Genomic DNA, 16,011 nt, shown 5'->3' with positions numbered 1-16,011 from the left:
TGTGTGTGTATGGTGTGTGTATATAGTGTGTGTGGGGGGGTGTGGGGTGTGTGTGTGTGTTTGGTGTGTGTGTATGGTGTGTATGTGTGGTGTGTGTGGTGTGTATGGTGTGTGTGGGGTGTGTGGGGTGTGTGTGTGTATATGGTGTGTGTGTGTGTGGTGTGTGTGTATGGTGTGTGTGGTGTGTGTGTCTGTGTGTATGGTGTGTGTGGGGTGTGTGTGTGTTTATGGTGTGTGTGTGTGTGGTGTGTGTGTATGGTGTGTGTGTATAGTGTGTGTGTGTGTGGTGGGGTGTGTGTGGTGTGGGTGGGTGTGTGTGTGTATGGTGTGTGTGGGGTGTGTGTGAGGTGTGTGTGTGTGGGGTGTGTGTTTATGGTGTGTGTGTGGTGTGTGTGTATAGTGTGTGTGTGTATGGTGTGTGTGTGTGTATGGTGTGGGGGGGGGTGGGCTGTGGGGGGGGTGTGTATGGTGTGTGTGGTGTGTGTGGTGTGTGTGTATGGTGTGTGTGTGGGGATGTGGGGTGTGTGTGTGTATGGTGTGTGTGTGTGGTGTGTGTGTGTTTATGGTGTGTGTGGGTGTGTGTGTGGTGTGTGTGTGTATGGGGTGTGTGTGTGTGTGTATGGGGTGTGTGTGTTTATGGTGTGTGTGGGTGTGTGTGGTGTGTGTGTGTGTGTATGGTGTGTGTGTATATGTGTGTGTGTGTGTATGGGGTGTGTGTGTGTATGGGGTGTGTGTGTACGGTATGTGTGGGGTGTGTGTGTGTGTGTCAGCCTCTTTGCTGGGACTTGGCAGGAAGAGAACGCATCACGTTTTCTCATGTCTTTCCTCCCAGGAATAATACCAGCGAACGGGAAGATGGATGTGACAGTGACGTTTACCCCCTTTCAGTGTGGGATCGCACAGATAAAAGTGCAGCTGTGGATTGCACAGTTCAACTCGCAACCATACGAGTGTGTCTTCACCGGCACGTGCTACCCCAACATGGCTTTAAAGTACGGCTGCCTTGGGGGGCTTCTGTGTATTCTTCAAACTTTTTCAAAACCCCAGGTCTTCCTTCCTTCCATTCTGTGTTTCTTTCTTGTAGCAGAATGCCATCAAAAGCGTACTTACTATGCCTGAAACTAATATACTGTTTTCTGTCAATTCTATGTCAGTTTAAAAAACTTATTTAAACGATGAACCTTCATAAAATACACTTAAGATACAACAGCAATGCAGAGGATAGCTCTGCACTTGGAGCCGTAGTTGCTTCTGGCAAGAGGGGAAGAGATGACTGAGGAAAGGAAAATTTCACAGTATAAACCCCAACCTTGGAAAACCCTTACAAATATTTTGAAAATGGTAAAGAAAAAGTTTGATTTTCTCCTCTCCCCTCCACGCACAGGTACACATCACACAGTAACATCATTAGGCATATTAAATAAAGTGGAGTAACAACCTAGTATCAAAATAAGAACTAACTCCACGGTTTATTATATATTTATGTTATTATTCTTTTTCTAAAGAGCCAAAGCAGCTCAAGTCAACTATAGACTCTTCGTGTGGCCCGCTGAACCCAAATCTTGGAAGTTCCCACAGTAGAACTAAGATGAGTCAGCCGATGAAGAAGTGGCATTGGATGTAACTGAAAAGCAGTGCTCATCCTTCTGGTGTCAGTTACTGGCCGAGCAGAACACCACTGGCCAGCTCGGGTCACGTGCTGCGACACACAAATTGCCTCCTTAACAGCATCGCCTGAGTGGGACGTTGACTTGCCCCTCTTTGACCTTGACTTCCACAGGCGTGTTTGTACATACAATGGCGCAGTGCGCGGCCCAGGCTCTGTACGAGAGTGGGAGCAGACCTTTCCTAACTGATGTTTTGGTTTCCCAACTGGAGTTTAACGTCTTGTTTAGAGCACTCTTGATGTTTTCCAGGACTGTGTCTCCCCAGGCTGCAGGTGGGGCTAGAACAGACATTCCACCAGCAAGGTGAAAAGTGACCCAGCTGCAGTGTGTTCTGAAGGTGTCATAGTTGCTTTTTTGTTTCAGGGTTGGGTACGTGATGGATGCACTCACGTATGTCCTGACTTTGGCACTGCCAGTTCCACATAACTCTTGGGTTTCTCGTTTTCTCATTTCCATCCTTAACACTAGCAATTAGACTTCCTAAGGAGACTGGGTTTTTTGCTGTTGCTGTTAATTTTCATTGGAGTATGGTTGCTTTAGGAGACTGGTTTTTAACACCCTCAGAAATTTGGGGTTGTTTCCCAGATATTTACGGCAGAGGTGGTATCAGAGCTCTGTTGAGATGCAGATGCCGGGCCACAGCTCACTTGTCCCTGCACCTCACAGCGCGTCAGTCAGTGTGGACAGGTTCTCCCATGCCGTGACCTTTCAGGACTCTCACACAGGCCACGTTAAGTTTGGGATCGCAGGCCTATGGCCCGTGTTGTGCAGTGGGGCCGGGTCAGTAGGCGCTAGGCCAATGCACCTGGCATGTCAGAATGCATGAATGGTCGCAGTCTCTCATCTTACCTCTGTAACGTCATGGACACGTGTCATCCCACCAAACACGTGTTCACACATTCTTGCTTAAGAAAATGCTGTCATGGGTGGCATTCATAAACGTACGTGGTTCTACTACATCTCATGATGAATAAGCAGCTTCTGCAGACATGGAAGCAGCCCTGTCTATACCTGCCTATGTTTAAAGCAGTTTTCATTCGCAGAAAAGATCTCAAACATTAACCTGAATCACTTTTCTTTTTAAAGATCTTGCTACAAACAGTGGGAAAAATTATTCTTTTACTAGGAACATAAATCAATGTAAGAGTTTTTCAATGTGGTAAGTAAATTTAGCTGTGGAAATCCAACAGCCCAGAAATGAATTATGCTGGACGCTGAGAGCATTTTTCAGCATGTCCTGTTTTCCACTTGTTATGTTCTTTGAGAACATAAGGAAAACAGCCATCGAGCAGCTGTTTGTATATGATGATGCTCTGTTATCCTGACCTTGCATTTATTTTAGTAAACCACTGTTTTAGCACTCAGATTGATTTTTAGTTTAGATATAGTATTGATATTTAATGGACTATAAGTCATGGTATTATTGGAAAGAACTAAAATTAGGAGCCTTGAGTTGTTGCATTACATACTAATTTAATGATCTGTTTTCAACTCTAGGTTAGAAGAATTTGAAAGATTAAATACTCTTTCTAGGAAAGCCGTTGTTCCTCCAGAAAAGGCAAGGACACATGTACATTTTCACCGATTGCCAGCAAAGGCAAAGCCTCCCAAGATTAAGGTAAAGTGGGCGTCATGGGAACCACGATGGAAGGAATGACAGAGAAGGCAAATAATGACTTTTCCCTCCTGGTTTGGTCTCAGGAAATCGAATATCAGAACTTGAGATTCCCAGTAGATTTATCGAATCCATTTGCTGTGGCAACTGTTCTAAACCAAGAACCAGGAAAATCGAAGATTAAAGAATTAAGAGAAGGTAAGCAGTTGATCCTCCGTAAATCAGCCCCTGGGCAGAATCCGAAGCAGCAGCAAAACTCAGTTAGATCGCTGTTTTGTTTCGCCATTAGAAATGTGTTTTTCTCTCAGCCAGTGATTCTGATTTGATTACTGGTATAATCGTGTTTGCTCCCTCCCTCAGTTTTGGACCAAGGCACTGAGGTTTCAAAAACAAGACAGATGAAGGAAACACTCTTTGAACAGAAAGTCAGACAGAACACTTACGAAGAGCTCAGAAATCACCTTAAGTGGTAAATATCGCACAATTATTTGCATCAAGTGACGGTGGTTTTGGTAATCCATGAGACATGAGACACAATGAAATGTAATACCTTTTTATGCCCTTTGAAAATTTTGATTATTCTCTCCCCTTTAATGGACCTTCTGTTTCAGAGTGAAGTTACTATTGGGAATAAACTAATGTGACCAAACCATGCTGTTTCCTAAGCATGACCAGTGGCAGAGCCAGAGTGTACCCCCCTTGCTCAGGACCGATCTGGGTGACAGGCACCCCGGGTCTTGCCCCGTCACCTCTCACCCCACCCCGAGCCCCCTGTGTCCTGGGCTGTGTGCCTCAGAGGCCATCCGGGGATCCCGGCAGTGCAGGCTGGGCTCGGGGAGGCTCCCGGTGGAGGTTTTCAAACTCAGATGCGAGGCTTCTTCTTTGCGCTCCTGCAAACAAAATGGAACCCTTTTTACAAATTTTTACCAGATCATACCAGGCATATCTACGTGTACAGATTCAGCTGAAGTAACTTTAGAAACTCTTAAACTGAGTTCAAAAGGAGACTCCTGGAGGAACTTCCCTGGCGGTCCAGTGGTTAAGACTCTGGGCTTCCACTGCAGAGGGTACGGGTCCCATCCCTGGTCGGGGAACTAAGAGCCCACATGCCGCCCAGACAGGCCATGCACCCTGAGCTCTGGGGCCGGCCCAGGTGTCCCCACCCTGCCACCCCCTCAGGAGAAACAGCCCCTTCTGTGAATTCACAGAATCCTGTGTGAGCCTGTACTCGGGGTCTGGCCTCAGTTGAACAGGGCGTATGCCAGGTTACCCAGGACCATTTTTTAAAAATACTCTGTCCCTGTTGTAAAAAAAGTGGACACATTGTCATTGTAGAAACTTGGAGATTTTGAGTGTAGAAGAGGAAAAAAGAAATCACTGTTAGTACAGTGACCACTGTTAACCCTCGTGTTTTCCCTGCCACCTATGCTTCTTTGTAACAGACTCAAAATCACATCCTAAATTTTGTTTTTTGTTTATTTATTTATTTATCTATCTATTTATTTGTTTTGGGCTGTGTTGGGTCTTCGTTGCGGTGCGTGGGCTTCTCATTGTGGTGGCTTCTCTTGTTGCAGAGCACGGGCTCCAGGTGCGCGGGCTCAGTAGTTGTGGCGCATGGACTTAGTTGATCCGCGGCATGTGGGATCTTCCTGGACCAGGGCTCAAACCCGTGTTCCCTGCATTGGCAGGCGATTCTTAACCACTGCACCACCAGGGAAGTCCCTAAATTCACTTTTTTTTTTGCAGTACGTGGGCCTCTCACTGTTGTGGCCTCTCCCGTTGCGGAGCACAGGCTCCGGACGCGCAGGCTCAGCGGCCATGGCTCACGGGCCCAGCCGCTCCGCGGCATGTGGGATCTTCCCAGACCAGGGCACGAACCCGTGTCCCCTGCATCGGCAGGCGGACTCTCAACCACAGCCCCACCAGGGAAGCCCCCTAAATTTACTTTTGATCATGTGTTGTTCACTTAATACTTTCTCCCTACTTTTTTGTTAAAAGATTTTAACCCCGCCAGTAAGAGGCACACACATTGATGTAGGGTCAGTGGTTAACGCCACGCGCGTGCACACGCGCACAAATGCACAGGCGCAGACACACCCTTTATCCCCCTGAGCCCTTTGAAAGCGAGTTGCAGGTACAAGTGCCATGAACCCTCGCCCCTAAAGGCTTTAGCATGTAGCTCCTAAAAGCAGGGACATTCTCCAACATCACCATAATCACTACCAAGAGGGTTACCATTGATGAAGCACCAAATAATCAGCCTATATGCAGATTTACCTTGTTGTCCCAGTAATGACTCTAATACCAGGGGGTTTTGGGTTTTAAAGTGGAGAATCCAAGGTCCAATCAAAGATCATACAATTTGTGTGTAGTTTTCATATCTCTTTAGTTTCCTTTAATCTAAGACAGTTCTCCAGAACTTTAAAAACCACAGCTACTGTATCCTTGTTTTGTTCTCTTTTTTTTTTGGCCACGCCGTGCAGCTTTCGGGATCTTAGCTCCCCAACCAGGGATCGAACCCAGGCCCTCGGCGGTGAAAGCCGAGAATCCTAACCACTGGACCTCCAGGGAACTCTGCTACTATATACTTTGAACACATATCAGACTCCATGATGGGTACATTACATACCAGAGGTGTTTTAAGTGTGATGAAATTCACATCACATAAAATGAACCATTTTAACCATTTTAAAGTGTACAAGCCAGAAATTATTAGCGCGTTCACGGTGTTGTGCAACTGTCACCACTTTTTTCCAGAACATTTTCATCCCTCCAGAAAGGAAGCCCGTCATAAGCATGAAACAGTCACGCCCCGTCCTCTTTCCCCAGCCCCTGGCGACCACGAATCCGCTTTCTGTCTCTGTGACATTGCCCCTTATTTCACATGAATGCAATCGTAGAACACATGGCCTTTAGTAACTGGCTTCTTCCGCCATTCGTGTGTTCAAGCTTCATCCACATCACAGCACCTGTCGTACTTCATTCATGTTTATGGCTGAATAAGATTCTATTTTAGGGACATACTACACTGTGTTTATTCACTCACCAGTTGATGGACACTTGGGTGGTTTCCACCTCTTGGCTATTTTAAATAATGCTGCTACGAACATTTATATACAGGTTTTTGTGGGAACTTATCTTTTCAGGACACTTGGGTGTATGCGTAAGAGAGGAATCGCTGGGTCGTACGGTCATTGTATGTTTACCTTTTTGAGAACGGCCAAGCTGTGCTCTACGCGGCTGCAGCAGTTTACATTCCCACCCGCAACGTGCGAAGCTTCCAGTTTCTCCCCCTCCTTGGCATTCCTGTTATTTCCCTTCATTATGATTGTTGTCACCATCATCATCATGAATCGTCACCCAAGGGGGTGTGCAGTAGTGGTCCATCACTGTGCTTTTGATTTGCATCTCCCTAATGGCGACTGGGGTTGAGCATCCAGGTTTCTTTATTCATAAATATTTTGGTGTGTGTCACTAGAAGCTGACCTTCGTCTTGTGGAACACATTATTCACCCGAGTTGTGTTGCTGTGGTCTCTGCAGCTTCTCTGCCCCACGGTGTGTCCTCCCTCTTCAGCTGTGCAGTATGGCTAAGACACTCCATCCTGAAGTCGACTATGGTATTCTGATGGGTTCTGGAAGCTGGTTTTTTTTCTCCCCAGGCAGGTACACCTCGGTAAAGATCACATGTCCCTTAAATTTAAAAAAGACCTTACTGAGGAGCGGCAGAGAGTAAACAACAAATACAAGGTCAGGATCACTGCTAATTCGATGTCATTTATTTCACTAAACATTGTTAATTCCTGCTGTATGCAAGATGTCATATAAGGAGAGAAAACCTTGCAATTAAGTTGGGACGGGAGGCTGATAACCAGCCCTCGGTTAACTGTAAATCGAGGCTGCCTGTAACTGTCACCGAGACCACTGCTGAGCAGCGTGGGGCTTCAGAGTCCAGCTAGCAGGGGACTCATCTAGCTGGAAAGCTTCCTAGAAGACACGGTATACGTTTGAAAAGCAGTAAAGAGGAGAAAGGCGCCCAACTTAGAGGCAGGGAATGGCTCCGGTTTGGGCTGGAATGCTGGGCATGAGCTGCAGAGCACGAAGGTAAGAGAGACCCAGAGACGGTGACCAGGAGCGAAGCCAGAGCCAAGTCCAGACCAAAGCTGGAGGCCGCGCCCTGTGGCAGGAAACCGAGCAAAAGCGAGAGGGAGGGAAGGTGCAGAGCAAGTGGGCACGGGAACCGCGCGGCCCAGGCCCTCGGAGGCGGCGGCCAGTAATGCTACATTCTGAGTGTGCATCGTAAGTGAGTAGGTCTAAGTAGAGGCACAAGAAGTCTCCCTCCTCTTTCGTCTAACAACGCGTTTGCCAATCCCGTCTTTAAATTCCCTCTATTTTATTTGACTTTTAGTCGCCATGGAGTTCAGGGTCTCTCCCCACGGAATCTGTACTTTGAACCTAAGGTCCCCCGTCTCAAACTCAACCTCCTGCTGCGTGCAAATCAGACTGGACAGCTCACCACCCTGGTGACAATCGTAGACATCTGTTATTTCTTGTTTTCTTTGATTGCAGTAGAGTTGATTTACATTGTGTTAGTTTCAGGTATACAGCTCAGTGATTCAGTTACACACACACACCACACACACACACACACACACACACATCTATTCTTTTTCAGATTCTTTTCCCTTAGAGGTTATTACAAAATATTGAGTAGAGTTCCCTGTTCTCTCCAGTAGATCCTCTCATTTTCGAGTAGGGTGTTAACGTTTTGGTCAGATTTCTTCCGATTTAGTCTATAAAAATGTTTGTGAACAGCATACCTGAAAGCCAAGCTAGTTTTACAAGTTACCTAACACAGAAATAATAAAAACCACAGAGAGGCAAGAGCTAACACATGTGTGCAGGTGCACGGCCCTCTCACCGTGGAGGCAGGTGTGGGGAGACACTGAGCCAAGCCCGGCGGCCTTCCTGGGAGCGACCAGGCAGTGCCAGTGGCTCCGGGGTAGGGGAGATTGCTCGGGGGCCAGGGAGCAGGCGGCGGGGACACCTCTCCACGGAAGGGACAGACCCCCAACTTCCACCACCCAGGAAAGGGAAGGGATCACGTGCCTTTGACCAATGGCTTAATGGGTTTCTACCAGTTTCAAAGAGAAATACAGTTGTGTGCCTTTGTATTCCATTTTAACATTTTTGATGATTGAAAATCCCAGCTAGATAGAGGAGATCCTGTTTTGGATGACGAATTCCAGCGACTCAAGACAGAAGTTCACCCGAAACGGGTTGTACGCGACCTGGAAGAAGTAAGTAACTTTCTTTATTTGGAATCTAATTATCAGGAGCTCTTTATATGCTTATTTTTTAAGCATATAAACAATTTTATAGAAATCCTTTTACCAAGAGATTTTTAATAGTTTTTAATTTGCTTACCTTTCGGGGTGTTTTTTCTTATGACATATCCACAAGTCAGGCATCAATTTGTAGTTGTTTCCCTTGAAATTAACAGCCTTGTATATGGGCCCCTGCTTCCCACACCTCCGATTTCTCCTCTTGGTCTCCTTTGTTCTTCCCCTTTGCTGCCCATGCCCCTGTCCGCAGGTCCTCAGGGTGGGTCCCTGGGTGGGTTCCTGGCCCCCTCCCCTCCCCTTGTAAGAAGACAGCCAGTCAGACGCCAGAGCTCTGGTCCCAGCTCCACCTCAGATTTGGGACCCGGGAAGAGCCCTCTGAGCCCTCGTGCCCCGGTGTCCTCAAACGTGAAGTGGGGACAGTAGCCACCCCCCCCCCGGAGTTTCCTCTGTCATGTGATAGTTTCTGGTTAAAACCCCAATTTTTAATTTTTTTTACTTAAAGAAATTTTTTTGAAGCATAGCTGATTTACAATGTTGTGTTAATTTCTGCTGTACAGAAGTGATTCACTTATACATATATATATACATTCTTTTTCACATTCTTTTCCATTATGTTTTATCACAGGATATTGAATATAGTTCCCTGTGCTCTACAGTAGGACCTTGTTGTTTACCCCAATTTTTAATTTTAACAACGAAAAAATGCTTCCCAGTCTCCCCACCTCCACCATTCTCAGTTTTCTCTTCTGGGTCTGCATGCCTGCACTGTTTTTACCTCTTTCCCCCCCCGCCCCGCCCCATCTCATCTGGCCACACAGTTGTGCTAATCGCTCTTCCACGAGGCCATCCCCCGGTCCACCTTCACGGCTCACCCTCAGCTCATCCTGCAGGTGAATCGTTTGTGTTCCGCCCCTCTGCCCTCTCCTCCATGGCCCACTGCCCGGGCCAACGCAAGACTGACTCACTTCCGATGATTGTCTTCACGTTGCTCCCCTGTTCAGTGACCTGCAGCGCCCAAGGCTCTGGCCGGCGTCACGACACCCCCAGACACCCTTTCCTTCCCAGTCATTACTGATCCACACACGCTTGTGCCCCCGGTGCGTGGGCTCCACTGGGGACCACACGGTCTGGCCTCCTGCTTCTGCAGCATCCCAGCACCCGACGCAGGGTTCTGATTTCTGCGTGACTTTATTCTTCCGCTCTAGACTGTACATTTCGTTCTTTCTTTTTTTTTTTTTGATGTAATAGTCACAGTTTTCTAAAAAGAAAACTCTTAACAAATGAGGGAAACAGAAGCTTTTGTAAACTCATAAATTGATTTTTCAAAAAAATTACAGTAAAAGTCATTCTAATTGGCGAAAAATTAGAGGTACTGTATATACAAGCAAGTACAAACTCTTTTATTCAATATTGTGTTAGAGGTTCTGGATAGTACAGTATGATAAGAGAAAGATACAAGAAAAGTTATAAGTATTGGAGAGAAAGAAATAAAAAGATCATTGATTTTATATGATATAATTAACTATGATTGTAGAAAAGCTAAAAGCGTCTATTGCCAGATTAATTAAACCTACTGAATTTGTAAGAGAATTTGGGAATTGCATATAAAATCATTATACAAGAATATCTACTGTATTTTCATATACAAGAAATGAAACGTTAACATATACTTTAATAGACATGTAATTTATAATAGCAAGCAAGTACCTAGAAGCAAATCTAACAATTACAAACTTTACATTAAAACAATAACAAAGATCTAAATAAATTGAAAGATATTTATAGATGTCTTATGGAAGAGAATAAGCATGTAAAGATGTTACCTTTTTCCAAATTATCTACAGATTAAATGCAATCCCAATTAGTACCTCAGTAGGCTTTGTCATGGAATTTTATAACTCTTTAAGTACATATATATGTATATATACACAACATGAACATGAATATTATGTAGATATACGTATATATATGAAAGAACAAAGGCTCAAGAATTTTTTTAACTTAAAATGAATAAACCGGGGGAGAGGACTTTCTCTGAAGGAGACAAAGCTTTTTGACCAAGTTGGATCATTAAGGCAGTGTGGTATTATTGGCATACGGATAAGCAAAAGAGAAATGAAACCAAATAGAAAGACAGAAACAGATCCACATATGTATCGAGTCTTGATATATGATAGATGTGGCATTGTAAATCACTTGGAAAATGAGATTAGATTGTACATTTCTTTTTTTTTTTAATATAAATGTATTTATTTATTTATTTTTGGCTGTGTTGGGTCTTTGTTGCTGTGCGCGGGCTTTCTCTAGTTGCAGCGAGGGGGGTTACTCTTTGTTGCAGTGTGCGGGCTTCTCATTGTAGTGGCTTCTCTTGTTGTGGAGCACGGGCTCTAGGCACGTGGGCTTCAGTAGTTGTGGCTCGTGAGCTCTAGAGTGCAGGCTCAATAGTGGTGGCGTACGGGGCTTAGTTGCTCCGCAGCATGTGGGATCTTCCCAGACCGGGGATCGAACCTGTGTCCCCTGCACTGGCAGGTAGATTCTTATCCAGTACGCCACCAGGGAAGTCCCTAGATTGTACATTTCTTGAAACCCAAATCTTGTCTTCCACTTTTGGTCCCTAACCCAAGAAGTATTCCCTATAATGCTGTGTACACCAAAAGTGCTTAATAAGTGCTCATTAAATGGAAGAACAAATAATAACTTGGTTTGGGATCCAACTCTGAAACATTTTTATTAAATGCTTTTATGCCAGGAGTTAAAATTTAAATCTAACATGCACCTATATTTTGTGTTCACAGAAAACCAGGGAATTTCATCCTAATTTTGATCCGCTCGTAAATAACACTTGGGTCAACAGGTTCTGGGCGCAGAGACGGTTTCAGCAAGCAGCACGCAAGGTAAGTTTCAGCACCAGGTTGAAAATTTAATTTCTTTAGTTATCAGCACAGGGAAATTGAACAGTGAGTTTTTTTTATAGCAGCTTTATTGAGATGCAATTCACATGCCTTAAAATTCACTCCTGTAAAGTGTACAGTTCAGTCGTTTTTAGTGGAGTACGGCCATCACCGCTATCGGATTTTAGGGCGTTTTTATCACTGCTTAAAGAAGGCTGGTCGCCAGCAGCAGTCGCTCTCCACCCCCCACCCCCTTCCCTGTTCACTTTCTGCCTCTGTGAATTTGCCTATTCTGGACGTTTCGTATACACGGAATCCTACAATACATGGCCTTTCGTAACTGGCTTCTCTCACTTAACATGTTTTCAGGGTTCATCCACGGTGTAGCATGTTTCAGTACCTCATTCCTTTTTCAGGATGAATAGTATTCATCCTTGAACGGAGATACCACACTCTTTATCTAGTCATCGGTTGAAACATTTGGGCTGTTCTCACCTTTTGGCTGTCATGGTGAGAATAACGGCGCTACAGACATTTATGTGCAAGTTTGTGGACATGTTTTCAGTTCTCTGGGGCGTGTACACCTAGGAGCAGAATTGCTGGGCCGTATAGAAGGATGCTGGTTAGTGATTTCTAGAGAGGACAGTGGGGTGCTCCTGTGCCCCTCGGCCTCTACAGTCCACAAAGGGTGTGAGGTGGCCCCCTGGCCTGGCTCCGCTCCCCCCGCAGCTGTCCCAGTCCTCTGTGTGGCCCCAGTCCTCTTCTTCTCCCAGGACACCACCTGAAACCCCATCCCATCTCCCTTCCCTCCACCCACACCTGTCCTTCGGCCAGCTCAGCCTACCCCTCCTCCAGCAAACAGTCCTGTAAGCACTAGCGCTTGGCCGTCTTGGGGTGCCTCTTGCATCTTATGCTGCCTGTCGACCTCTCGTCCCAGCCACTGGAGCCTGGCTGCCTGGGGGGCAGAAGCCCTCCTGCCCCCACCCCGGCAGGGAGACCAGCGGTGGAGACACGGACTCTGGAGACAGACTGCTTGCCCTTCATTCTTTTTTCTTTTTCTTTAATAAATTATTTCATTTTTATTTTAGATAATCATTTTACTCTTTTTTTCCACTAGTAAATGTATTTGATTGATGGATGGATGGATTGATTGATTTTTGGTCACACCGTGCAGCATGTGGGATCTAGTTCCCCAACCAGGGATCAAACCTGTGCCCCCTGCAGTGGAAGCACAGAGTCCTAACCACTGGACCACCAGGGAAGTCTCTTGCCCTTCATTCTTGGTGCTACTTCTTTTTTTATGGTTTTTAAAAGTTTTTTATTCAAGTATAGCTGATTTACAATGTTGTGTGAATTTCTGGTGTACAGCAAAGTGATTCCGTTATACATATATATTCTTTTTTTTATTCTTTTCCATATGGTTTATCACAGGGTATTGGATATAGTTCCCTGTGCTCTACAGTAGGACCTTGTTGTTTATCCATCCCTTGGATAATAGCTCACATCTGCTAATCCCAAACTCCCAGTTCTTCCCTCCCCCTCCCTCCCTCCCACTTGGCAACCACAAGTCTGTTTTCTACATCTCTGAGTCTGTTTCTGTTTTGTAGGTAGGTTCCTTTGTGTCATATTTTAGATTCCACATGTAAGTGATACCATGTGGTATTTGTCTTTCTCTGTCTGACTTACTTCACTTAGTATGAGGATCTCTAGGTCCATCCATGTTGCTGCAGATGGCATTATTTCATTCTCTTTGATGGCTGAGTAGTATTCCATTGTGTATATGGACCACATCGTCTTTATCCATTCCTCTGTTGGTGGACATTTAAGTTGTTTCCATGTCTTGGCTATCGTGAATAGTGATGCTATGAACATTGGGGTGCACGTATCTTTTCAAATTAGAGTTTTGTCCGGATGTATGCCCAGGAGTGGGAATGCTGGATCATTTCACAGCTCTATTTGTAGTTCTTTGAGGAACCTCCATACTATTCTCCATAGTGGCTGCACCAGTTTACATTCCCATCTTGATGCTACTTCTCATGAGTTTTCCAATCTTGGACAAGTTCCATGACCTCTGTGCCTTCATTTCCTCATCTGTCACTGAGGAGACCAGTAAGACCTTTCTCAGGGCTGTCATGAAAGTCAGGTGAGTCAACACATAGAAGACTCCAAGAGTTTACGTTGCAGGTGATCTCTCAAGCAGTGCTTGCAGCCTAGGCTGATGTCTGTAAACCAGTGTCCCTGCTGGGGCTTTGTCTGGGTGGGCTCTGCGCCTGTGCGGGACAGAGGTGGCTATGAGACACTCGTGGGACAGCCCCGGCCACTCTGGAGCCAGTCCTCCTGGGTCAGCAGCTGTGTGTCTGGCTCTGAGTGGAGGCTCCGTCTTTCCCGCACACTCCCCAGCAGGTGCTGCCAGTTAGATGTGCCAACACGTCCCCAGCCCGACGGCCCCTGCCATCCCCCCGGCCCAGTCACAGCCCCATCCTCTCTGCCTGGACCACCGCAGCCAGAAGAGGCCTCCCAGAGCTTGGACGTGATCGGACGTTGCCCCTGGGAAAACCTTCCAAAGGCCCCCCATTGCAATTGGAATAAAAGGCGCAATTTTTATCGAGGCGACAAGGCCATACTGGGTTTCTCTCTGTCCTTTAAGCATGTCTCCTTTGTTCCTGAATCAGGATCTCTGCACCTGCTGCTTCCCCTGCTCAGAACTCTTTCCAAGGCCAGTGTCTCCTCATTGTTCAAGTCTCAGATCGAACCTCACCTCCCGGAAAGGCCTTCCTTACGTCGTCCCTGCGGCAGTGGCCAGACCCCCTCCCAGCCCCTCAGTCACGCCCCCGTGTGTTTAGTCTTCTTCATTTGCTTCATGGTGTTTAGCTTGCGTGCTCGTTTGTCTCCTGCCGTCCCACTCCACACACACGCACGAACAGGACGTCAGCTCTGTGCGGGCTGGACCCTTGTCCGCCCCCCACTGTGTCCGCAGTACCTGAACAGGACTGTGCACGGAGCGGCCACCTCTTCACACTGGATAAGTGGCAAGGCCGTGGGCGGATGGGAAGGAGTGGCCCCAGCTCTGGGCGCAGGGAGCGCTCACCCCCAGCAGCGCCTGCTCTGGACGCAGAGCGTGCGGTGTGCAGCCAGCACCGCCCAACCCACTGCCCGATGTCTATGGAATTGTCTGCTTAGTTTGTCCTTCAGCTCTGAAAATAACATGGCCGCAGTGTCACGACTCAGATATACCGAGAAGAAAGACCGTAGAACTAGTCACTCTTCCACTCTGGAAATATGAGAAAACTGGGGCTCATAAATTGGGAGGGTCAAGACCAGACGACAGCCGGGTCTCTGCGTTCAGGCGGGTCTGCACTTCCCAGACCTCGATGCCCGTGGCCTCGTCCAGGGCACTGTGACCCTCCCTGGGAATTCCACATAGATCCGTGGCCTCAGCCCCTGGCTGTGGTTGAGGAAATTGAGCTAAACTAAATGCCAAACTGAGCCCCGACGAACAGTGTGAGATCATTCTTCTTTCTAATTCCAGGTCGTGATTCAGCGCCGCTTGCTGAACATGCTGACTGCGATCCGTAACATGCACAGAGACGCCATCAAGAAAAGGTTCAGTCACGGAGGACAGTCCATAGCACAAGGTAGAGCCGGCTGCGAACAGCTGCGCGTCCGTCCACATGTGTCCTGAGCAGCGGGCTTCTCTGTTAGGAAGTCAGCTGGGTACACATGCACGGCTTCATCAATCACATGTACTGGATTTTAAAAGTGTTACTGAAGTCTAGTTGACTTACAGTGTTGCATTGATTTCTGCTGCACAGCACAGTGATTCCGTCAGTTATACACATATGTTCATATTCTTTTCCATTGTGGTTTATCCCAGGATATTGAATATAGTTCCCTGTGCTCTGCAGTAGGACCTTGTTGTTTAGACATCCTCTATATGCTAGTCTGCATCTGCTGATCCTAAACTCCTGATCCTTCCCTCCCCCAGCCCCCTCCCCCTTGGCAACCGCAAGTCTGTTCTCTATGTCTGTGAGTCTTTCTGTGTCGTAGATAAGTTCATTTGTGTCATATTTTAGATTCCACATATAAGTGATACCATATGGTATTTGTCTTTCTTTTTCTGACTTACTTCACTTAGTATGATAATCTCTAGGTCCATCCATGTTGCTACAAATTGCATTCTTTCATTCTTTTTTATGGCCGAGTAATATTGCATTGTATATATGTACCACATCTTCTTTATCCATTCTTCTGTCGATGGACATTTAGGTTGCTTCCATGTCTTGGCTATTGTGAATAGTGCTGCTGTGAATATAGGACATTTTATTACATTTTAATTATCCTTTTTCCTCCTATATTATTTTATCTCTGATGCTGATGTTTCTAATAAAGAAACTCTTTTAAAAAACATTGTAGGGCTTCCCTGGTGGCGCAGTGGTTAAGAGTCCGCCTGCTGATGCAAGGGACACGGGTTTGTGCCCCGGTCCAGGAATATCCC

General features: G+C 46.3%; 1 protein-coding gene across 1 annotated transcript in view; it reads left to right on the top strand.

The window, feature by feature from the left end:
• The window catches only part of CFAP221 (cilia and flagella associated protein 221), a gene marked incomplete at both ends in the record, with an annotated part of 85,515 nt that overhangs the window by 45,259 nt on the left and 24,245 nt on the right, over window positions 1-16,011 (top strand). Inside the window, 8 exons of the mRNA XM_082682073.1 lie at window positions 833-992; window positions 3,165-3,285; window positions 3,369-3,480; window positions 3,643-3,751; window positions 6,943-7,030; window positions 8,491-8,580; window positions 11,421-11,519; window positions 15,046-15,151. Of these exons, the coding sequence (XP_082538199.1) occupies window positions 833-992; window positions 3,165-3,285; window positions 3,369-3,480; window positions 3,643-3,751; window positions 6,943-7,030; window positions 8,491-8,580; window positions 11,421-11,519; window positions 15,046-15,151 (885 nt within the window). The remainder of the gene's footprint in view (window positions 1-832; window positions 993-3,164; window positions 3,286-3,368; window positions 3,481-3,642; window positions 3,752-6,942; window positions 7,031-8,490; window positions 8,581-11,420; window positions 11,520-15,045; window positions 15,152-16,011) is intronic.

The sequence above is a fragment of the Grampus griseus genome (genome assembly GCF_964374135.1).
Source record: "Grampus griseus genome assembly, contig: HAP1_SCAFFOLD_50, whole genome shotgun sequence".
In the NCBI taxonomy this organism is placed as follows: Eukaryota; Metazoa; Chordata; class Mammalia; order Artiodactyla; family Delphinidae; genus Grampus; species Grampus griseus.
Note: the sequence above shows the minus strand (reverse complement) of the source record. Positions and strands in the feature narration are given on the sequence as shown.